Here is a 24,471-nt window from a genome sequence, read left to right on the forward strand (position 1 = left end):
CCCACAGGCCCGAGGAGGAAGGGCATACTCAAGTGTCATTGTCTGTCCATCTGCACATTTTCTTTTTTTTTTTTTTAATTTTATTTATTAATTTTATTGTAATCATTCCATACAAATAGATCAATTTATTCAAAAAAAGAATTGAAGACAAATCAAACCCCACCCTTGAGAAGGAGAGCATGGCCAAAGGAGAATTGCTTAGGGCTTTTTAATAGGGCAAAAATAAAGAAAAGAAAGGAATAAATATATATATATAGGTAAATAAAAAAAATGGAGAAGAGAAAGAAATGCAGAAATAATTATTTCTTCTTATTCTAAAATATTATTGATTAGATCCTGCCAGGTTTTGAAAAAATTCTATACAGATCCTCTAACTGAGAATTTGATTTTTTCCAATTTCAAATAATATAAAACATTGGTTTCCCACTGACTTATAAGAGGAGAATTAGGATTCTTCCAATTTAACAGAATAAGTCTGCGTGCCAAAAGTGTAGTGAATGCAATCACCGTTTGCTTGTCCTTCTCCACTTCAAGTCCGTCTGGAAGAACACCGAACACAGCTGTTAGTGGGTTAGGAGGGATTGTGATACCAAGGCTGTCTGAAAGGCACTTAAAAATTTTGGTCCTAAATGATGTTAATTTGGTGCCGGCCTGTTTTGTCTTGGTAGAGTAATATATTGCTCTACTTTCCTCTTTTGTATTATTAATATGTAGCCTTTGTCAGAATGCCTAATCTCACAGACTTACCACTGTTCATAAGGTATTATTGTATATAACTTATCCCCACCTTCCCTTCTATATCTATAACCTCAGGCAATTAGATGTAGTAAAAAGACAAGCAGAAGTTAAGTTGCAGTTTAAATAATGTATTATTGATAATATTCAGAAATAATAACAAAATGCAAAGTACATTTGAATATTGGCAACCATACAACCTGATTAAATGGTGATATGCAATTCAGGTGGCACACAGACTTCTAGTTACTTAAATGTCTCTAGTTAAGGCATCATTGGTGCTCAGCTTTCAGCCACATGTCTGTTCAAAATGGCTGCTGAGCTGTGCTCTTCATTGTGTTGTCTTCATCACAGGTTAGCAAGAGAGAGATACTTCTTCATCATATAAATTACATTGCTTTGCCCAAATTAGAAATAAAGACATACAAAACATTTATCAAGTTATATGTGAAATCTCACATCACAACAAGGCCCAAAACATGTGACCCAGTGAGGCAGCAGCTTGGTTGCAGCGTTCGCAGGTTGGATCCTGCCCTGGAAACATTTTGGACAGTTTTAAGCGAGACAGATGAGCTCGATATATAATTTTTAGTTGAATAATTCTATGCTCTGCGCATATGGAGCTCGAGTGAATTCTCTGCAATGCTACCTTCCACTCCTTTTCTGATATATTGATAGAGAGATCTTTTTCCTAATGTCCTCTTGGATCTTTGAAAGGAAGGGACTCTAATAAGATTCATCTGCACATTTTCTAAACTGGCCAATTTTATTATAATTCAGTATTGTTTTGTTTAAAGTTGTTCAAATTTCTCAGGGAGAACTGAAAATTTACTTTGTCATAAAATGTTAATGAACTGTTTGACATGATATCTTAAGCAAATCAAAAGTTATGCTTTGGTGTTATTTATTATGAGTATTGTTGCAAGTATGGGCCTTGCTTTGACTTGATAATGACAATTGTCTTTTAAATTATTTAGCCCTGTTTGAAGAGCTTCAGAATTTGGACATATTCCTGGCAGAACTGTACAAGTGAGTAGAAGCTGCTGTTTTTTAACCTGTCATCCTTAAGAGTTTACTTTTAACAAATCCTCTCTTGTGTATTCCAGAATCCATTGGGGTGAATTTATTTAACTAAAAACATCCCTTTATGTTAATGTAGACTTTAATAAAAACTATTAAATATGTCATTATGACGTTTTTAAAGTCAACATTATTGTTTATGTGGTAATATCTGCACACAACTGAAGTTATCATCACAGAACCCAAAAGAGATGATTTGAACTTTTTTTGGTGTTTGGTACACTGTATTAATCTCCAAGGTGAAACTGTCTTTTCATGTGACCTTTGGGAGGTCGGAGTGCAGGGTCAGCCATTGTACAATGCCCCTGGAGCAGTTGTCATGTTAAGGGCCTTGTTCAAGGGCCCAGTGGAGTAGCATCTCTTCTGGCAGTAACAGGAATTGAACCAGCAACCTTCTAGATACCAGATCCTTAGCCACATGAGCTCACATACTGTATAATGTTTGTATTTTGGAAACATTCCAGTTCATATTATCCTGATTAATAGTCTGATTTGGTCTCATTCTTCATCCATTGTATGGTTTTATTTAAGGTAAAAAGCAGCAAAGTTAATGCCTTCACAGGCTGCCTTAAGCACATTAAAACCTTCTTTTTAATCACTTGTTATTCTACAAATCTAGCACGTTAAAAACAGTTGTATGCATGGGCTACTTTGAAGTTCCAAATTTAAACTATTGGAAAACAATTTCTGCATTTATACCAAACAATTATAAGGGCTTAGAAGTGAGAAAAAAATATAATTAAAGTTTCTTATCATTTCGATTTTTTCCTTTAGAGAATCTCTTGTTAGGGCAATTCACCTTTGAAAAAGAAAGTATTCCTCAAGGATTATGGTGAATGTGTTTACAGTTTGTCAGGGTGGGATCACTTATGCTGTTGAATCTTCTCATGACATTTTGGTGATTTTCAACATTTTCTTCTGTACCCGTCAGACATTTAGATAGCAGCAGTAACGAGAGACCAGACATCAGCTCCATTCAAAGACGTATCAAGGTGTGTACATTTTTTGCTGTTCTGTCTCACAGGTGTGCAGTATTTAGAGCTGCTGCCTAACAAAGCTTGGGTTCGATTCCTAGACCAGACACTCTCCAGGGTTTTTTCCCAGGTACTCCTGTTTCTTCCCACCACCCAAGCACATGCACGTTAGATTGATTAGAGTCTCCAGATTTGCCCCATATGGTCGTCCACTGTGATGGACTGTTGTCTCATCTGTGGATGATTCAACTTTCCTTTCAACTTGTCTCTGCTTCTGTCCAGCCATGGCATTGGATAAGAAAGGATGGATTGATGATGGTTCTGGAAATGGATTGATGGGTTGATGGATTGTTTGTTTGTTTGTTTAAAAATTTTAAAACAACAGCCAACTGTTGAATTATAAAATGTATAAAATGTAATTGCAGTTTTCTTTTTTGATCACAGAAAGTGACACATGACATGGACATGTGCTATGGTATGATGGGCAGTCTGTTCCGCAGTGGATCTCGTCAGACCCTGTTTGCTAGTCAAGTGATGCGCTATGCAGACCTCTATGCAGCCTCCTTTATTAATCTCCTCTACTATCCCTTCAGCTACCTCTTCAGGGCTGCCCATGTGTTGGTGAGTTGTAAACAATCGCCTTGTGTGCCTTTCTAGCTTTTATACGTCACATTCACGTACTTACTATTAACGTAGGCTTTAGATTAGAAGATTACCTCAGGTGGAGTGCCAAAGCAGCCTCGTCATTTTACATTATCTTTGGAATGAGTTTGCCTGACTCAGATATGTGATTGATGGCCCGTACACATAAGCAAGAGATAATGTGCTTTTGTCAAGAAATCCAGTCTTCAAATACAACCTTCAAAACTGTTCAGGTGGAGGAGAAATCAGCAATAAATACATTTCTTAAAACATTCCCCTACTTTTCCTTTCCATGCACCTTTGCCATCCAAATGGGTCGTTTTCATCCCATTTCCCCAGATCACCCTTTTCAGGTCTTACAATTGCTGGAGACTCCTGACAGCCGTGGTCTCTCTCACAGGCTGTCTGTCGCTGCAGTCCCCTCAGGTAGTACTCACTGGGCACGTGGAGCCAGACCCCTTCATTTTGGCTGCCTCCATCGCTGTATAAAGGACCTCTCAGAGCACCTGATTACTTCCTACACCTTCTTAGTACTCAGCGAGAGCGCTCTGCCCTTGGAGTGCCGTTCATCTTGCTCCCTCACTGGACCACTGACCTCTCTGTCTCCTTTGCATCATGCTGACTCACTCACCCGATTCTTCCTTTCTTTCACTGATTCTGGTCATGACTTCACTCCTACCCAGGCTCCTTTGGTGCCTAATTACGCACCCCGAACTGCTAATGAGGAACCTGGATGAACCGCACACATCTTCATCTGAACGCGGGCTCACCAACTCCCTCATCACCTGAGTTTGAACACACTTTCTGTTTAAAAAATACAAAACTTGTACCACCACGGCCTGTTTCACCACAGGACACAATAAAATCGTACAGATGATCTATTTACACATTCAGGGTTCAGCGCAGTGAAAACACGCCATCAGTCTGTTTGTTTTTAAGGTGTCAAATTTTAATGAATGATAAAACCAGAGTCTTACCCAAGTAATATAATCTGGGGTAGCTGAAATGCTGCATATATGTTTGTAACACTCATCCAGGTTTGGACCAGATGTAAAGTAGAATTTGTAGTATTATGTAATTGAATAAGTATGTTGAACTTTTAATCGGTTTTATCCCCAAAGTGTGTGTTTTCTTTGTCTTACTGAACACATAAAAGGTTTTAATAATTGAGGTCACAGTAGTTACTGTTGTAAGTCGCTCTGGATAAGAGTGTCTGCTAAATGATGTAAATGTAAATGTAGTTATCATTGCTGCCGCCCGGCTCCATAGATCCTGATGCTTCACCTGCTGGACGCTGCATACCAAGTTTTGAAGTACGTAGTGTGGTACGTCCAGGAGATCATCTTCAGTTCAATTACAGCCAATAATGTGCAGAACAAAGCTGGAGATTAGCTATTTTTGTGGCCAATTGTTGAGCTTGTTAACAGTGGCGTAGCTAGGGGCGGGCGGAGGGGGTGGTTCGCCCCCCACAGCACATTTTTGGGGGCGGCATTATTGGCCAAAAGGCTCAGAACACTTCACGTGTAAGCAGCAGGGTTCGGAAAAATATCACTCATGAATGAAAAAAAGTCAAATTCTCTGATTTTCATCCTCAAATGCTTCAAAAGTCATTTTCAGACGGTCCTTCTGTGACGGCATCAGACATGGCAGTTGAAATTTATGAGGCAATAACAAAAATCAACAGAAACACTACACCGATAATAATTTCAAGGAAGATAAACAACTAGTTCACAATGTATTATTTCGTTTCGTTGACAATCCCAATGTGTTCTTGCTCATCCCCACCTATCACTTGTACACCACACCGGTTCTGTTTTTCGCAGCGTAATTATATTAAACTAATAATCAGAACACGGCTTATCAGTGCGTCTGTACTATATTCCTGCCCCCTGCTTGCTTCGCTCGCCAACCCCTGGTGTTGGGTAACCCGAAATACATTGATGTATGTATGAGATATATTGGAGTGTAAAGGTGTAGATGACGAACAAAGGAAGTAAAGAACCCATAGCATGGCACATTAGAAGGATTTATTGGAATATTTCTTTATACACAACATTTGTAGTAAAGATGGTGTGTTGTCCTTGAATGACTTTTCCTTGGTATGGAGTATCTATAACTTTAATGTCAGATGAACGCCGAACTCTATGACTTCAGCGACGTTTCTCATTATCAGCTCTGTGCATTGCTTGTTTTCAGGAAGGTTAATTTGTTGATAGATTGTGTCATCTGGATCTAACACGCAGCTCTGTGCATATTTGCGTTCGTGATTTGGCTCAGGGTGTGCTGTTCCAATCCGATGTAATATTTGTCCACATACGCGAAAGCAGTATGGGCCATTGCCAGCTGGTGGCCTGATATTTACCTCGGTAGATGCAAAAGCAAATGAACTATTGTAGGATCTAATGCAGTCCATAATGTTTTTACTTTCGGCTACATTGTTAGTTAGAAACATCCGTATATATTCAGGATATTCATCTAAAGGAGGCCGTCTAACCTGACCCCTTTGACAACAATGTGTAAACTCATTAGTTGTATTGCCAGTTGTTTCTTCAGGGAAGTTAAGTGAATGACAATGACAGCAAATGATATTCATTAATCCTAATGAATGTTCATTAATAGTGGACGCATTACAGAATGTGTTGTCAGCTAATTGGCGGAATTGTTTAGCGGCCGTTTGTCGTTCCTTTCTTTGCCGTTTATCTGTTGACTCTGCTGTTTGAGAGGCGCATTGTAGGCGCCTACGTTAACATTAATTGTATTCAGGCGGGCTCGTTTCTTTATGTCCGTTAGTTGAGATGTTTCGTTTTGGAGCCGTGACTCCTTTGGTTGCGTTGTTTGAGAAGCGCGTTGTAGGCGCCTGCGTTCAATGTTTTTATCCAGGCAGGCTCGTTTTTGTAGCCCCGTCAGTCGAGCTCTTTCTTTTTGGAGCCGTGCCTGCTTTGCTTGCGGCATTTCAGACGCACGTCGTAGGCGCCTGCGTTCATTGATTTTATCCAGGCGGGCTCGTTTTTGTATCTCCATCAGTTGTGGTGTTTCGTTTTGAACCCGTGCCTGCTTTGCTTCCGCAGTTTCAGACGCGCATCGTAGGCGCCCACGTTTATTGTTTTTATCCATGTGGGCTCGCTTTTGTAGCTCCGTTAGTCGAGCTGTTTGGTTTTGGAGCCGAGACAGTTTTGCTTCCGCGGTTTCAGACGCGCGTCGTAGGCGCCTGCGTTCATTGATTTTATCCAGGCGGGCTCGTTTTTGTATCTCCGTCAGTTGTAGTGTTTCGTTTTGAACCCGTGCCTGCTTTGCTTCCGCAGTTTCAGACGCACGTTGTAGGCGTCTATGTACATTGTATTTGTCCATGCGGCCTCGTTTTTGTAGCTCCATTAGTCGAGCTGTTTGGTTTTGGAGCCGAGACAGTTTTGCTTCCGCGGTTTCAGACGCGCGTTGTAGGCGCCCACGTTTATTGTTTTTATCCATGCGGGCTCGCTTTTGTGGCTCCGTTACTTGAGCTGGATCGTTTTGGAGCCGTGACCGTGACTCCATTAGTTATCCGTTGTCTACCGTTAGTAATATGGATAATTACACTTACTGTTAATACGGAGCGTTTTCTGTGGTTGTACTGTTAATAATGCATCACTGTAATGTGATTCACATATGCTATATGGTTTGGACGTGTGAGGATGCCGTACGTTTAATACGGAGAGTTCGTTTATTCTCATTACCCGGACCATGCTGTGTAGTGTGGACGTTTAGTTCAGAAGCGCGTTGTAGGCGCCTGCGCCTTTCGTACTTTCTCGTGCCTTCCGTACTATCATTGTGGACCTTTGCGGACTCCGTAGTGTCTTCCGTTTGACTCTGGGGTGCAGTGCAGAATCGTCTTTTCTGTGTGGCTGTGTCGTTAGTCGTTAGCTATGGGCGCGTTGTTGCTTCACGTCTTATTTACGTTAGTTGAGCTCTTTTGTTTTTGAGCCGTGACTCCTTCGTTCGCGGTGGATCAGACTTCACTTGCGGTTTATGAGACGCGTGCTGTAGGCGCCTGCGCACGATGTCTCCTGGGTCCATCGCCGAGTACCTGCGTCTGTGCCTTCCGGTTTACCATTCTCGATTAGTAATATGGATTATATGTGAAAAAAATATTGCTGTTTCTCAATATATAAATAAATCTATGCAAAATGTATCTTAATTTCTCTCAATACATCATTTTAATTTTCTATTTAAATAAGTTAACATATTCAGATACGTTGGAGGGCAGTAAATTGAAGCACCGCCCTGAGTGGCGCGAACCCGAGCTACGCCACTGCTTGTTAACAAACCTGAAAATAAGTCAATATTTCAAAAAATGTGAAATAGACCCACTTGGTGCCCTTTGTCCCGTGCCATACCACCAGGAACTGCACCAACTGACCACACCACCACACTCTGTCCAGGGAGCGCCTGCGTCACGAGCCTCTGCATATTAAAGATGTACAAAGTGTGAAGTGAGTCAGTTCCCAGTTAAGAATGGATGCTCTTTTAAACTGTGATGCAGACAACTCCATGAGGACAGCCAGTTCTTCAGCAAGAACACATTAGGGAACCTCCACCCAGAGGTAAGACGAAGTTTGGCAGCTACATTGCCTTCTCATAAGAATTTGTGCAGGCGCACTGACAGAGCACATCTTGAAAGATCTAAGGGTACAAGATTATGCAGCAATATGCAAAATGGAACTGATAATACTGAAGAGAATGAACAAGAGATTATAAACCAGAAAGTCTGCACAGGCAGACAAAACCGATACGTAGTCATGAATGTCTGAGGGGCAAAACAGGCCGAAGTGACAGAGGGGGATCTGGGGGGCATCACAGGGGCAGAAGTGACAGAGGGGATCTGGGCTAAAGCCCATCAACTACAGCTGACAAGGAGTAAAACATGATGTGTACAAAGTTAAACCGAGTACACTGATAATTGGGACTTCTTGATGAGAGTTTGACATAGGAGCGGACAGTGTGAGGCCATGGGACCAGTGAGAGATGAGGGGTAGAGGTTTATAAGAAGCCTTACATACTGTAGCTTTATGAGGGGAGCAAGTGAACTAGCAAGAGAGAAAACAGGATAAAGGAGATGTAGGAGACGCCATGTGCCCCAAGTGCTGCACAAAGCTGTAGGCAGGAGGAAAAGGTGGAAGAAGGAATTTCAAAGTGTGCCTGAAGATTTTTTTAATTATTTGAAGCCAGAAACCTCAAACAGATCACCCATTGCATTGATGCCAGCCTGCCTCCAGACAGGCAGGAAACTTGGGCGACCACCCAAAAGCAGCACGTGATTATTAAAGATAGGTGAGTGTACATGTGTGGGCGGCATGGTGGCGCTGCTGCCTCACAGTTAGGAGACCCAGGTTCGCTTCCCGGGTCCTCCCTGCGTGGAGTTTGCATGTTCTCCCCGTGTCTGCGTGGGTTTCCTCTGGGCACTCCGGTTTCCACCCACAGTCCAAAGACATGCAGGTTAGGTGGATTGGCGATTCTAAATTGGCCCTAGTGTGTGCTTGGTGTGTGTGTCTGTTTGTGTGTGTCCTGCGGTGGGCTGGCGCCCTGCCCAGGTTTGTTCCTGCCTTGTGCCCTGTGCTGGCTGGGATTGGCTCCAGCAGACCCCCATGACCCTGTGTTAGGATATAGCGGGTCGGACACTGACTGACTGACTGACCGAGTGTACGTGCCATTTGGAGACGTCTTCCCACTTCTTTTCAGTTTTGTACCAAGATTGTTTTGTGCAAGTTAAATAAGCCCTGGGTGGAATTTGGTGGTCCTGAGTTTTAAATGGACTCCTACAGCTGAATTGAATTTGTATGGAGCTGCAATTGCCAACTCCAGGGAAAGCCAAGCTGGCAGGTGAGCACAAGCTACAGGAACTGTGCATTAGTTTAAATTAATCTGATTAGTAAGATAAAAAGGAGGCCATGTTAAAATATTGTATAATTGTAATTTATTTTTATTCTTTGCTATAGTTAACTCATTTTCCCGATGTACAGTATTAATGTTCTTTGTAAAGTTAGGAACTGCATTCAGGCTGTGAAAACTTTAAATCGTTCAATATGGGCACCAACCCCGTTAGGCAGTACATTATTGGATGTCAATAAAAGAAGGGAGTGCTTGCCATAGTTTTTAAAATGTGAACCTGTGCTGGAAAGACGTCACATGGGTGACTAATTTGACATCCTCAGAGGACAGACGGCCACTTCTGTCGTCAAGTTTGACATCTTCTCAAATTTCAGACGGTCTCTTGTCGATTCCCACCCCACACCGTCCTCTTTCTGGACCTTTTTGCGCTTTCTCTTAATCCAACCCAACAGAGTATATTCCATCTTCACTGCCATGTTTACTTTTAGGAGTCCTTTTTTGTATAAAATACAACATACATACGTGCTGTGTGAAGTAACTGAGAGAAACGACTTTAAGGGCCAGTTTATACTCCACACTCAGAACACACACATCATGGCTGCCACACGTTCCCAGTGTTCATTTGAGGCAGCGTCAGAGCACATCCTCAGAAGTGAAGACGACGTGAGTGCGAGTTACAGGACCAGCAGTGTTGACTATCCACGTGACAGCAAGCCGCTCTGCAGATGCTCAGACCTAAATGCTGACATACTAAGGTATATTCGTGGTGCTTTTCTTTTCAAGCATCACTTGTTCCCCACCGTACTTTTCTTGCACCTTCACAACAGCATCAGAATGTACGGCGGTGTATTTGAAAACAAATTAGGGACACAGTGTGATTAAAGTGGAAATGTCTGCTTTCATCTCGAAATTTCCATTTTAATCCTGTAGTTTATTTTATCATTAAAGTAGACCGTCGTAAATATCACCTTAAAACCGACCCAGTTGTTAATCACTACGAGCTTCTGGGGCTTCCTCCTAAACTGGCAGCAGTGGCAGGCAGAAATTCCCACCCAGAACACCTTAAATGTCTGATATTCCAGCTCGCTGCACATTTAGAATCCTTAGATTTCTACTTGATATCACTTTCATGATGACGACATGCATTAAAGATTTTACAGACAAGTCGTTAACTTCATGTAAGTAATGAATACTAATAATAATTAGACACGGTGGACAGCGTTAGCCCTTCTGCCTGGCAGGGAGTCGCGTCCCTGGTGTTCCCAGCCTGGAGTTTGCATGTTCTCCTGATGGGTTTCCATCGTGTGCTCCGGTTTCCTTCCAAGGACATGCAGGTTTGTGGGATTTGGTGACGCTAAGATGATGCCAGTGTGTGTGTGTGTGTGTGTGTGTGTGTCTGTGTGTGTGCTTGTGTTCACCTTGCGATGAGCTGATGCCCCATCCAGGGATTGTTTCTGCCTCACACCTGATGCTTGCTGGGAAGGGCACTTCCCTGGATTGATGGATGTAATCATTAAACAGCCATCCTGGGAATTTCATGGATATTTCAGGCAATTCACAGCACAGCGTTTTCTCACCGTGATGGTACCTCGCACTGCCACCTGGTGGAATCTTCCAGATTTACGTAAAGTACACACACAAGTATAAAGAGCCCAGCGCTTTCGTAGCAGTAGCCTTCACTGGAGACAGCAGGCCCACCCCAGCTCACTTGCCTTCAGCTCAGCTGCCCATTTTTAAGCCCTCTGGTGCCGTCTGCTGGCTTTGCAGTTGAATCTGCGGACACACTTGAGGGTTGACTGAATGTCAGATGTGATTGGCTGTCATGTCTGGGTCTCGGTCTGCTGTACAGGAGGTCAGTTTAGTCTCCAGTGGCTGCTTGCTGCGAGACCCTGAGCAACTCACCAAGCTGCCTGTGCTCCATTTGTAAAACACATTTGGGGAAAATGCCTACCAGGAAAACAGAACTAGTGACTGATGATGATGATGATGGAGCACTTGGCCTGATATTAATGTTAGGACGACATGTTGCAACAATCTTTTCTGTTTATTTGTTGATTTGTAAACACCATCAATCACTTGTTTAATTTAAATAAACATATTTAGACAATGAAGACCAGTGCAGCACCTGCTGATACCACTAGGGGGTGCCAAAAGACAGCGTAGCGTACTTCAGGTCTTTTGTTTCCTACAGCTGTGCCTACTTGATTCAGTTGAGGGCTACTGGGTACCAGCAGCGGTGGGTGCAAGGTGGAAATCAGCCAGCCAGTCACAGGGGGCACACAAACACGCACACCACCGCATGTAAGGTTAACTGACTTGAGTTTAGACCATGGCAAACTCTCCAGAGAACTGATGGACCAGAGGTGCCAGTCGGAGCTCCAAGGAGGCTACAGATGGACTGCCTCTGACATCTGGTGGTCTGTCTGCAGTTTTACAAATCAGTACTCTTGACGTTTCACATTTTCTTTGTTTCATTTCAGATGCCTCATGAATCCACAGTAGAACATGCCCATGTGGACATCAACGATTCCGAGTCGCCCATGGCTACCCGCAACCGCAATGCTGTAGACATGAAAGATTCGGAGTATAAGAGGCATCAGCTGACCCGGTCCATCAGTGAAATCAAGCCTCCAAACCTGTTTCCGCAGACCCCTCAGGAAATCACCCACTGTCATGATGAAGACGATGACGAGGAGGAGGAGGAAGAGGAAGAATAAGGAGTTGACTCTTAAACAACTGCACCCAATCTTCCCAATCCCTCAAAGTAGACTTGAACACTCCCCACCCCCACCCCACCCCCCTTTCCGAGGGGTTTACACAACGGTTGGGACATGGCGGTTGAGGAATGCAACGTACAACACATTGGAAATCGGACAAATGAGAGCACAGGCACAAACCTCAAGTGCTTTTACATTCGGATGCACACAACACATCAGCGCAGCAGATTACGGCTGTCAGGTAATAATATTCTGGTGGTCAACTCTGACGTTCAGGAAACACGTCAAGGGGACAAAGCTGACCTTTGGCTTGTTCTCTTGGTCAAGGATTGAGGCACGAAGCACAGAGACCAAAGCCACTCGGAGGGGACAAAGCCCACTTATTACTGTCAGTCAGCTGAGCAGCACAACAGCCGTGGATAAAATGGCACCATATACAGTAGTGACCGTCGGGTAGAGTAGAGCGTAGTCTGTGAGGGTCTTTTATTTACGCCAGTATTACTAATGAAGTGCTTTATCCTCGTAGAGGGTGACAGGAGGAGTGTCACCACACATTATGACGGTAGATTTGCTTTTTGTTTGTGTTCTATTTATCGAGTTTTGTGGTCACGTTTCTGTTTTGTTTTTTTTTACTTCACATTGTTGGATATTTACTGTATTGCATTTTTCCTGACCAACGTATGAAGTAAGAGGAAGCGGGACCACCTAGTACAAAGATTTTAGCCTCACATAGGTTTCAAAAAGCACATTTCTTAAAATAACACCTCAGAGCTCATTGGGGGTACGGCTAGTATGAGCCAAAGAGAGCAGGTACTTGACAAGTGGCTTTCTGTCTTTAAGGGTGTGCCATGAATTGGGGGCACCACAGCCAAGGAGGCCGAAAAGAGGGTGAAAGGAATTTAAGAACGTGCGACTCTGTGTGCTTTACAGCAGAAGCATTTTTAATAAACGTCTCAGACTGGGATTGGTGGCTTCGGGGAGGACTTGCGCTTGCTTGGCTTTGTTCTTGTGAATGATAAACAGATCAGCTGAAGGCTGTAATGAAGTCGTGCCGTACGAGAAATGTGCTCGAGGATTCAGACCTGCTGTTACAGTGAAGGCCCAGGCCCTCGCACCTTTAATGCATGATCCTTCTGTCTGGGGACACCGCCATTGACTTGGTCACTTTGCCTCTTTATTAATCCTTATGATATGTTACTACTTTGCAAACATTTATTCTGCTAAATACGTAAATACAATAAAGTTCAAAATCTTGCAGTGTTGATGGGTTATGGGTTTATTTTTCATACCTAGTGATACATTACACAGTTTGATACAATTATTGTTACCTCACAGTGCCCCCTCTCTTATGAATCCCTCATAGTGGATAAAAACATTCGCCATTTTAACAAACTAAACAGCCAGACACACTGTAACAAAGGGGGCTGTTTGCAGGCTTTTGGGGGTCCCAAGCAGTATACCCACAATCTTTGGGGGCACTCACCTCAGTTCCCCACCTTTTCTGTGCGAGTTGGAGCCCCCAAGCTTAGGCCAGCGCACTTACCTCTTATGATGACTGTTGCTGGCTGTCTGAATTGCAGATGTATCTATCCATCCATCCATTATCCAACCCACTATATCCTAACTACAGGGTCACGGGGGTCTGCTGGAGCCAATCCCAGCCAACACAGGGCACAAGGCAGGAAACAAACTCCGGGCAGGGTGCCAGCACACACCAAGCACACACTAGGGACAATTTTGGATCTCCAATGCACCTAACCTGCATGTCTTTGGACTGTGGGAGGAAACCCACACAGACATGGGGAGAACATGCAAACTCCATGCAGGGGGGACCCAAGAAGAGAACCGGTGTCTCCTTACTGCGAGGCAGCAGCGCTACCCACTGTGCCACCCCAGTTGCATCTATTTGATGGTAAATGACAAGAATTTGACGTGCTGGAGCTGAATGTGAATGATAAAGGCAGATAAATGAGAGCCGTCAGCGGCCTTCATACTCCACATAAACGTTTTAAAGGCACGTCCTTGTGTCAGCCCACCCAGCCATGCCCACTTGGTACACCAGCTTGTGTTCTGGAATAGGAGATGACGTGGTGACGAGTGTTGTGTTTATTAATAATGGTGAGTTGTAAACGGAGTGCCACTAAGGGGAGGAGAACTCAAAGTACAAACAGAAAGAAGAACACTCGGCCCTGGCTGCCCTCCCTCCCGTTCTCCCCTCCTTTCTCAGGCACAAACGCACATCCATGGCATCTCCCTCTTGAGCCCTCAGCTCAAGTCTCTTCCCACCTTCAGACTCAACTTGCACCCTTATTACTGGGGTCAACCTCAGAATCACTAAGGGCGGCTCTAGTAGCACTTCAGGGCCAGATCTCTCAGGTGGGGTCATATGTTGCCCCCTAGCAGTTTGGCAGAAGAATGCAGCCTACCTCCATTATCTCAGTTTTAAATGAACAGGCTGGTCCATGCTGTCCCAATCTCAGACATTCTGCTGCTGTCTTATCAGCCAGGAGGCCCTGTGCTTCCCCACTGAACCTCCATTGTTTCCTTGTGCTTCTGTACACCTACTGGCCTTCCACACTGCCAGTACCAAAGTGATCTTGTCCTACAAGTGGGGGACCCTTTCTGTACTGGAGGGGCTTTCATCTTCAGCAGAGTTCAAGTTTATGTCACGTGCAGAGTACAATGAAGTTCTTACTTGCAGTCTATCAGGCAAAATGTTGCCTGCTGTTTTTGAGATTCACGATCAGCAAGTATTACCAGTTAAACTGGACCTCACCTGACACCTCAGGCTTCTTCTTTCTAAAAATATCTGAGAGGTAAGGGGCCATTACTGCTATAAAGGAAGTCAGAGAATCTTCTACAACACTCACCCTTTATTTATTTGCCACATACACAGTTACACATTCTCTGCATGTTTTGAACTTCACTGGACCAGTCGGTGCACATGGATGAGAAATGAGAGCTCTGCTTGTAGTGAGAACACCGAGACCAGTGACTGAAATAAGGAGGCTCAAAACAATGGATCATTTTGGTTTTGTTCCCACAGGTCTGCCTGTTATTTTTCACATAAGTGCTATTTAATTCTGCCCAAGACATGCCATATCGAAATTGTACCCAGTAGGCATGACAGTGCCCAGAGGACGTTTTCCAGGACAAATAATTAGAAAGGATCAAGTCTGGAAAAGTGAGCATGCGGCCTTTGGGAAAGGGACATCTCCATATGGAACATCCTGCTATTTTTGAACACCAGGAAAAGGTGGGATGGCATATCTGGGCATCCAGCAGGAACCTTCCACCTCCAGGGATGAGAGCTCAGCACACTGAAGGTCTACAGACGCCAACTCTGCAATGTGAAGGACTCCATTGATGAATTGCGCTGGGCACTTTGATTGGCAGTTGGGGAAAGGATGGCAGACCTTCATGAAGGCAGCCACGAGTTCCATACTGGGTTAAATTTGAATGAATTCAGAGGACATGCAAATGTCTGCACAAGTCTGCTGTTATCTAGTCAGCCCTGGTGTAGACATCTTGGAAATGATACTTTTAGAAAAAGATTGAAATACTTAAAAGAATTACTTGTTATGTATGAAGAGCAGCATGTGTAGGCCTTTGTTACCATTAGAGGGCACTGTTGGTAGCAGAATTAAGCCTTCAATGTCCAGCTGGCAGCCCACAATGGAGCCTCACAGTCAGTGGTCATTATGGACAACAGAAGTCACAGCCCATCACTTATAAGACACCCCTTGGGGAGAATGGCAGTTTTGTCTTTGTGTTGTTTTCCTTTCCATTTTTCTCTTCATAGCTGGCACCTGTCCTGGCAGCACTGGGTTCAGCTTGCATCCCAGAGCTCAGGTGCCACACTAGGCCAACTGAAAATGGCCAATGTCAATTCAGGTCTCATTTGAAGTCAATTTAATTCAAATATAAAGGGTACTAAAAGTTAAACTGAAAATAGATGAACTGGCTTATCCATTTGTGACACCCTGTATTGTTGCTCTGCATCAGCATTCTGCCTTCACCAATTGAGACATCTGGGGTATGGCGACGATGGCCCTTCACAATAAGACCACCACAGCAGCTGTCCCACATGGTGGTGAGATTGTGAGGAGTCGGGTGCTTTGCTGTCTGCATGGAGAATGTCTGAATATCCAAATCTTCTTATGTGATATCATCTACTGTTAAAATTCTGCTCCATACTTCTAAAATTTTTATTTGTATACTTTATTGAGGATTTGTTCTGTTCTGTGTATTGTATTGTGTTGTATTGACCCCTTCTCTTTGACACCCACTGCACGCCCAGCCTACCTGGAGAGGGGTCTCTCTCTGCACTGCCTCTCCTGAGGTTTCTTTCGTTATTTTTGGGAGTTTTTCCTCGTCTTCTTAGAGGGTCAAGGCTGGGGGGCTGTCAAGAGGCAGGGCCTGTTAAAGCCCATTGCGGCACTTCTCGTGTGATTTTGGGCAACACAAAACTAAATTGTATTGCATTGCTTGTCAATCTGAGGGCTGAAGCTGAACTGCCGCTGGGTTTTAAGCAGGTGCACCTCTCAGCGACTGAAAAGAAACCTGAAGGTCAGAGTTGGCCCACAGACCTGAAACAAGCAGGCCACGTGTCTCTGAATGGAAGGAGTTCTGCAAGGAAGAGGCGTTGAGAAAGAATGGCACAGAACAGTGTTGGGGTGTGAGGGTGGGCAACCTTACTGACCACTTCACACAGTCTAGCTGGTCATCCATTACAAGACATAAGAAAACAAACAAGCAAACAGAAACTGTGTTATTTCAGGTCCTTTTTATGTAATCTTATATTATTTAGGACCTCACTGTAAACAAACAAATACCTTTCAATAAAAGTGGATATTTACCACTTACACGGTTTACACCACTTACACCCAAAGCTCTAATGACATACCAGCAGGACCCTGACGGCTCCAGCACTTCGTGTTCCACCTGTAAGGTCAGGGGAGGCTGAGCCACCGTTAACAGTGCAGTACAGGGAGCGACGTCAGACCTCATGGCTGGAGTTGGTGGTCGAGATTCCACAGCACTGGCTTATTAAGCAGGCCCCTCACATTCGGACCTCATTCCTGTTTCCGTTGCTGGTGTTACACTACATGTCCAAACTGCTGTCATGTTCTTCATTCTGGATGAGTGTCTGCTTTACCTTTCATGAATCACCATACGGTTCTTATTCTGTCCATCAAATCAAAGTGTCCTCCCATTTTGTGGTTCAGAGGTCCCGAGGGTGAATTCTGTTTTCTTGATTGCGCACATAAGGTCACAATGGGCTGCTCACCGGCCTTATTTGTAGCTGTAGTCACAGTGACCAGGACCACCAGAAGCTGAAGGCCAAGCTACAAGCTTCATGATCTTCCCTCCATACGTACTTCTGAAATTAATATTTCTTCAGGGAGCTGCAAAGACATGAAGACTAACCCAAAAGTCACTGGGTTCAAACTGGGCTGAACAGGCGTCACTGGGTACACTGATGGACAGTTTATTCTGGCCTCCTATGGAAACCCTCGGAACAGATGAAGAACAAAAAAAAAAAAAATCACAGAAGTTGTGCACTTTTAGCATAGCACATCTACACAATGTTCTAAGAATAACAACACAAAGGACACAAGACAAACAATATGACTCAAGGGACGTATTATACAGTACGACACATACGGTCAGGAGTGAATACATGTACCGGTTCATCTTATGCTCAGATCAATTTATGACTGGTCCATCAAAGTGGACAACTAGCAGAGAGTTGATAACTTACTCAAACCAGCTAAATCCAGTTCTGGGTGACGGTGGGGCAGAGCCTATCCTAGCAACATCAGGCACAAGCTGGCATGGGGTGCTACTCCATCACAAGGCCCACTCACCGACACTCAGTGGACAGGAAAGCCCACACTAACACGGGAAAAAGATTCCAACAGCACATGGACAATAGGGAGGAGTGAGAATCCAAGTGGGAGTCGAGGTAATGTGACCCCTAGAACAGATAGTGACGCCACTGACCACCTTGTAACCCGTTTCTCGTTACGTGGACTACTAAAGCCGGCCTCGTTGGAGCTGCACAGTCTCTACTGCCAATTTCAAAACGTCAAGCATTTCAAGTAGTACAAGTGTGGTGAGCAGACACACATCCTAGGACCAGGGCAGCCTCACACACACCCCACACTCACACTCTCGGCATCTTGCTGGCTGAGGTTCCAGAGGGAAAGCCTAAGAAAAACAGAGAGAGAGAGACGGGCACCTGCTGAACAAGAGGCCAAGTGCCATGAACTGGTGCCACATCACCCACCCGGTCCCGGCGAGAGGACACATCAGATCTATGCCTCTCTTCTCATGGGATGGTCTGTAAAGTCTAAGAAAAAGACACTGCAATTGGATTATGAATCATTTCTTTATTAAAGTCATCACCTGGGTTTTGTATAAAATGACACTTTCACAATATGACTTGAGGCCACAAAGGTTAGTCTCTCTTTTTTTTCCATTAAACATTCTCCACAGTTCATCTCACTAATGATTCTTAAAACCAACATTTCAGTGTCGAAGCACAAAATAAACTGTAAGAAAGCAAAACACTGGACTGGACACAAGCAAAAAGAAATAAATATTTGGTTAGCCTGCCGAGGGGGACTCCAAGTGCTGGCCAGTATGGCCTCCGAAGAACAAAGAAACTGCAAACAATGGAGAATCGAGGCACCCGTTCACTCTTTATCTTTAATGTCATTTTGACATTCTCACATTCCAAAGAAAGATTTTCAGCAAAATTACAATTTACAGATCTTCCTCCACATTCATTATGCTGTAATTTAGTATTTCACTCCAATTATTAAAATGAAATAAACTTAGTGAAAAATGGCACACTAATGCTCCTCAGAGAAGACCCCCGGTTCAGCTTTCGTTAGTCAGCACTGTGGAATCACAAACCTACGCGAGTAAAGAGCACAAAATCTCACCTTTCATCTCAAAACAATTAGGCGTCTTAGTTTGGCCATTAGACAAATCACAAAGGCTGCATCTGATAAAACAACAACTTCTTTTTTTCTTTTTTAAAACTCATTCATGAAAGTTTAGCACCAGATTACAGAATTATGTACCGTTTATTTGGCAGCCATCAGTTGATTTTTGCAATGCTACAACTCTATATTGAATGCTTACATATTTTTTTAAAGCAATTTTCATTAGTAAAAATAATCGCCCATATTACTCATCAAGGGATTTAAGTGTAAAAAAAATCAAAGTGGAATGTCAAAATACAAGAAATGATCTTATTTGTCTTTAACTAAGAGAAATGATATACAATGACAACAAAAATAACACTTTGAAATCACCAAATATACAGATAAATCATAAAAATAAATAGAAGACTGAAAATCTATAATGCCATTCAAATAATTATACACATAATTTAAAGAATGATCACCTTTGGAAATGTACAGTTATTTGCTCAGTTGTGCTTCATTTAAGTCTCACATAAACAGTTCTAAACTCTGCCCTAGAAGGTGACCGCTGTGAAGGCGGACCACTGTACAGTATGATACACCCAGGGAAAAGCCAGAAGCAGCACAGCCAACATGGTCAAGAACTGGGAGCCCGAAGGGCAGTGCCAATGCTGGACGGTGGTATTGCTGGGGCTCCCTTACCACACTTTACTTGGCATTTGGCACATTGATGGGACACACCAGTGAACCTGCATGGCTTATACCACATGGGCAGCTTTGAGGGGCTTTCTGGGAATGTCTTGTTTGCCACAGGACTAAAATCGCAATCAGCAGCATCATCTACTTGGGAATTGAACAGAATGAAACTGCAGTCTCTCGGCTGACAGCTCCAGTTTTTATTTTTGTTTACCTTCACCTTGCTTCATATTATGGAGCCAAGTATGTATTGCTTTCGATGGGACAAACACAATATCTTAAGAATAAGAAAATCAAAAGTTTACTCTGACTAAACTTCAGCAGGACAGACAAAAAAAAAAACTGAATTTACAGCAACCTGAGCCAGTAACTCGCACTCGGCAGACGTCCTACACAGAGCAAGTCAGAGACTGTCCAAAAGGCATCGCGCCTCCTCGCAGACAAGTCCTTGATGTGCTTGTTGTAGACTAAAGATACTGTGGGAGGATGGTCGGCTTCAGTGGGACAAGGCATTACATTCGGGCAAGCACAGTGGAAAAGGGGCTAATGTTTCAAGACCCCAATTAATGTGGTGCATTTTATATGTGCACTGAAAGGTAAGACAGCTGGTTACAGCAGATATTCAAAGCTTGTTTCAATAAGACTGGAGTGCTGCAATAGCTTGCACATTTAATAAATCTTAACATGTCTACCTTTGTTGCTAACTGAGCTTCTCTTATGTTCACATGACTTTTCTCAACTCCCTAAATGCCATCTTACAAATCAATAATATTGCAACCTGCACCTCTCTGTATGTATTGACGGGCTTTACGAATAAAATATTTAGGGTCAAATAAATAAAAGGATTGAGGAATTACTGATCAGTACAAAAAACAATTTGGTTATCATAAAAACAAAGCATCTCATGGTAAGCATTTCTGACACATCAGTACTGTAACAGCAACAGGGGTAATAACTAAATAGTAAGTTGCATTAACTTAACAGGCTTGCAATTAAACCAATGATTATCGCAGAAGACAGCGGCCCTGCTGTGCTGGACAAGTTTGTGTTAAATGTATTGCTCAGCCCTATATTTTAAATTAGAAATAACTTTTATTATTTTTCCAGCCATAAGTAGACCTCTGCCTTATTTTATTGAGACATGTGCCACACGCTTTAAACATCACTCCTTGATAAGCTCTCCCTACAATTAAGCGGGCAGCTTCATGACGCTATGTTCAGATTATGGCCCAGTTTACCATATTCTGCCCATGTCTGTGCAGGTTTTCTTTTGGGTACTCTGTTAGGTTGAGAACTGTAAATTGGCCCTGTACTCAGTGAATGTGAGTGTGTGCTTCTGAGTGTACCCTGTGATGGACTGGCATCTATTTCTGGGACTTTGCTGCCTTTTACCATGGGCTTCTAGGATCGACTCTGGCCTCTCACAATCCAGAAACTGGATTCGGTGAGTGAGAAAATGGACTACATAGATGGAGAGGCATAGGAAAAAATAAAACAAACATTTTTTTTCTAGCACAAACCCCATCCAAATAAATGACGGGCACATTTCCTGTCCCTTCCTCTGTGGAAGATCAGTTCAGATCACCAGCCAGATCTTTGCTTTCAAGTATACATTCGGGATACAGATTTTCTTAGGAACCCCTATGTTTGAGTTACTCCAACGTTTTGCAAATATGCAAAGATGATGGAATTAGGAACACTGAATGTAAAACACTGGACAAAGCAGCTGATCACACTAACAGATACAGCATAGTGGATAATATCTGGACAAATATCTGAAAAAACTGTGCCACTGATCTCATGCAGGATGAGCAGTTCAGTTGCACATTTTCACCTTACACTGAAAGTACACATCGCTGCACCCAAGAAAAACACACAACTGGTTTAAACACAAACTGTCTGGAAAGGCATTGGAAAAAGTCCGCAAGCCAGCAGAATGGGCAATAAGTCATTTGTTTCTAACACCACTCCAGAAATAAGCTGCTTTTCAATCCACAAGTAAAATAAAACTTAAAAAGAAACAAATAGAGATGAAACAAACCGGACTCTGCTGGCAAAAACGGGTCATAGATAAATATTTTACTATGGGCTGCTGGGGTTTCCAAGAAAAGAGGTCACATTGGTAGGTAAACACACTTTCCACATTAAAAACAAAGCACAGTCCATTATGAGGCTACAAATACTCCTTGGCACTCAGCTGCCCAAATGCTTTGAAAATTATCTTGCATTTAATTAGGCATTGAGCGTTTGTTTCCAATTGCTTGCTAAGAGAGGAACATGTGCATATTAAGCAACTTTATTTTTACATCCTGTCCCATAGGTTAGCGGCCTAAACATTCACAAGGCCACCAGCCAATCATAGTGTCACCTGCCTGAGTTCTTCACTGCAACACGGTTTTTTCATTTTCTTGGCATAACAAAATTAAAAACTATGTATTGCAAACTCTTATTTTACTTTCAAAATGCATATTCATATTTCCCTTTCCTTGGCAAAATTGCATGACCCTATAAAAGAACTTTGTCGGTGTGCACATTGTTAAAAGGTCAGATCAGTAGAATTGCTTTGTTTTTAACAGATCTATAGTATAAAAAGAGATGCAACATGATCCTCCTTAATTTACCTTCATTTTTTCTTTCTTAAAGTCATTCATTAGTCCTTTTTAAAAGCAACTCACCTATACTTCATGATTTTAAAATCTGATAAAATCTTCTCTGTATCGATTTGTAGTTTTATACCCAACAAGTTAGGATTGTGATAACTACTGAACCTGTTCAAGACGCTTAGTAGGAACTTCAGCCCAAACAGGGTATCACCACTTCACTGACACTGGTTCAAGTATAAGCAACCATAATGTGATATATTAAAGAAAGAAGTGTTCCTGTTAGTGTGAGAAGGGTTGGGTGCTAGGACTGGAGGGGGTGGAATTTATTTTTTTTTATATGTATTGACGTTTTCATTGTTACATTTGATTTATTGCAATTTGTGCTCACATAGTAATAAAAATTTGATGATAAAAAATAACCGTTCTTTTGATTGTTGTATGATGGCTTTCTAGAAATCCTTGTTGCATACCATCTGTGTGTCAGTCCTGCCTGAACCTTTGAGAGTAATTTAAGAGTTTATCTGTTAGCATTTTACAATACTCGTTAGCTTCACCAGGTACTGAAAAAGCAGTACACAGAAGCATAGGTGAAAGAAAATGTAAAAACAAATGTATGAAAACATTCATTAATAGCAGTTCCTCAGTATCATAGGGCCATCATGCCAAAATATCCTTTCACAGAGAATACTGCTTATCATGCAATAACTAATTATTTTGCATTTTGCACAGGATAAAGATCATACAACCCAAACTAAGCCTTCAAGGATGTCTAATTCAGAAAGATGTTTTTGTAAAATCTGAAATTTCATACAGCTTAAAAATAAGGCAATGCCCAGCTTCTGTATTTTTAAGAAAACTATTATAAAGTTGAAAGGTTTAGGGTGAAGGTCTCTCCGTAAATATTTTCACTGTTTTGAATTTCCCGATTTGAAGAATTTTTACATCAAAAGAAAAGCTGGCTAACAGTCTCATCTCTGGTCAAGTTTTAGAAAAGACAGGTTCACTCAGCTTTTGAAGGTGGTGTAATAAATATCACTGTGTACAAGGTGGGGGTCAGTTAAAGAAGTTGCCTGCCCTCTTTCACATTTTTTAAATCAGTCTAAAAATGAATGAATACATATTTTGACTATTCCAATGCAATAATATAGTGACAATAGCCTATACTTATATAAAGTGTCTGATTTGATACAACTAAAAGTGAATTATAACTGACAAGGGCCTTTTACAATATGACAAATGTATGGAAAATTTCTGCAAAAAGAGGCTAGAGTTGAAATCTACTTTTTAGTATGAATAAAAATAAATGTCCTTTGTTCCAGCCTTTACTGGTGGAAAGACTATAATTTCCATATGATTTTTATCAACTCTACACTTTATAACAGTAGCAGTATCTTCACAAGCCATATTAACAAACCTATAAAAGAGCAAGACAAAACAGATTGGTGACTACACTGTCCAATCTAAACTACTTAGGAATCTTACTGGTCTTTTCTTCATGTAGTACGGTGAATCCTTTGTGAGATGTGTGGCAAGCAACCTATGCTCTAATGAACTCATGTAGTAAGGTTCAATTAATTAAAACTCTCCATCACAGTAAAGTTCGGGATGAAAATCAGCCTCTTAATATCAAGAAATACTTCAATAAGTTTTATTCCAAAGCTCTAGAAATGATACATTTTGATTGGAACTAACTGCTGATCTCACATTTACCTTTGAAATACATTAAACTCCACGCACTTTACTGAGACATTTACATTTTTTCCTGACATCTATATTCTTGGCTTAAGTTTTTTTTTATTATTTTGGAATATATCAGTCTTTTCTTTTTCATTTTAATGTTTCTAGTATATATGTTTTGTTCAGGGCAAGTGTTACCAGTAATTATCTTCCTGTTTGTTTGTTTGTTAGCCAGACAAAAATGGGACCATTTTTGTCAGGTTGTTTCATTACTTTGCTAGTCTGTATGAACACGAAGAAAGAAATTCAATCAGTCTGATGATCTTTTATTAGTGGATTAATGCTCCAAAAATAGCAGCATTACTTCTGTAGAAAAAATGAATGGGTAAAACATATTAAATATTACAGTAAGATGAATGGAGATAAAAGAAGTTTCAAAAGTAAACAACATCTGAACACTCACTAGAGTACTCAGGCATCACAGGTACACATTCTTTAGAACTGGGATTGAAATCAAGTATTTGTATCATCCTTAAAGATATGGGGA

General features: G+C 42.2%; 1 protein-coding gene across 2 annotated transcripts in view; it reads left to right on the top strand.

Moving 5' to 3' along the window:
* Nucleotides 1–24,471, top strand: part of LOC114647247 (cytosolic purine 5'-nucleotidase) — a 1,192,165-nt gene that overhangs the window by 106,359 nt on the left and 1,061,335 nt on the right. Inside the window, exons 15-18 of one of the 2 annotated variants that reach the window (XR_007934028.1) lie at nucleotides 1,713–1,764; nucleotides 2,747–2,807; nucleotides 3,234–3,410; nucleotides 11,774–12,452. Coding sequence is in view for 1 of the 2 variants with exons in the window: in XM_028795888.2 (XP_028651721.1) it covers nucleotides 1,713–1,764; nucleotides 2,747–2,807; nucleotides 3,234–3,410; nucleotides 11,774–12,010 (527 nt within the window). In the remaining variant the exon portion in view is untranslated. Of the gene's footprint in view, nucleotides 1–1,712; nucleotides 1,765–2,746; nucleotides 2,808–3,233; nucleotides 3,411–11,773; nucleotides 13,272–24,471 lie in introns of those variants that run through there. The other variant, XM_028795888.2, reaches the window with a different exon arrangement.

Source organism: Erpetoichthys calabaricus, chromosome 2 (assembly GCF_900747795.2).
Source record: "Erpetoichthys calabaricus chromosome 2, fErpCal1.3, whole genome shotgun sequence".
Lineage (NCBI taxonomy): Eukaryota > Metazoa > Chordata > Cladistia > Polypteriformes > Polypteridae > Erpetoichthys > Erpetoichthys calabaricus.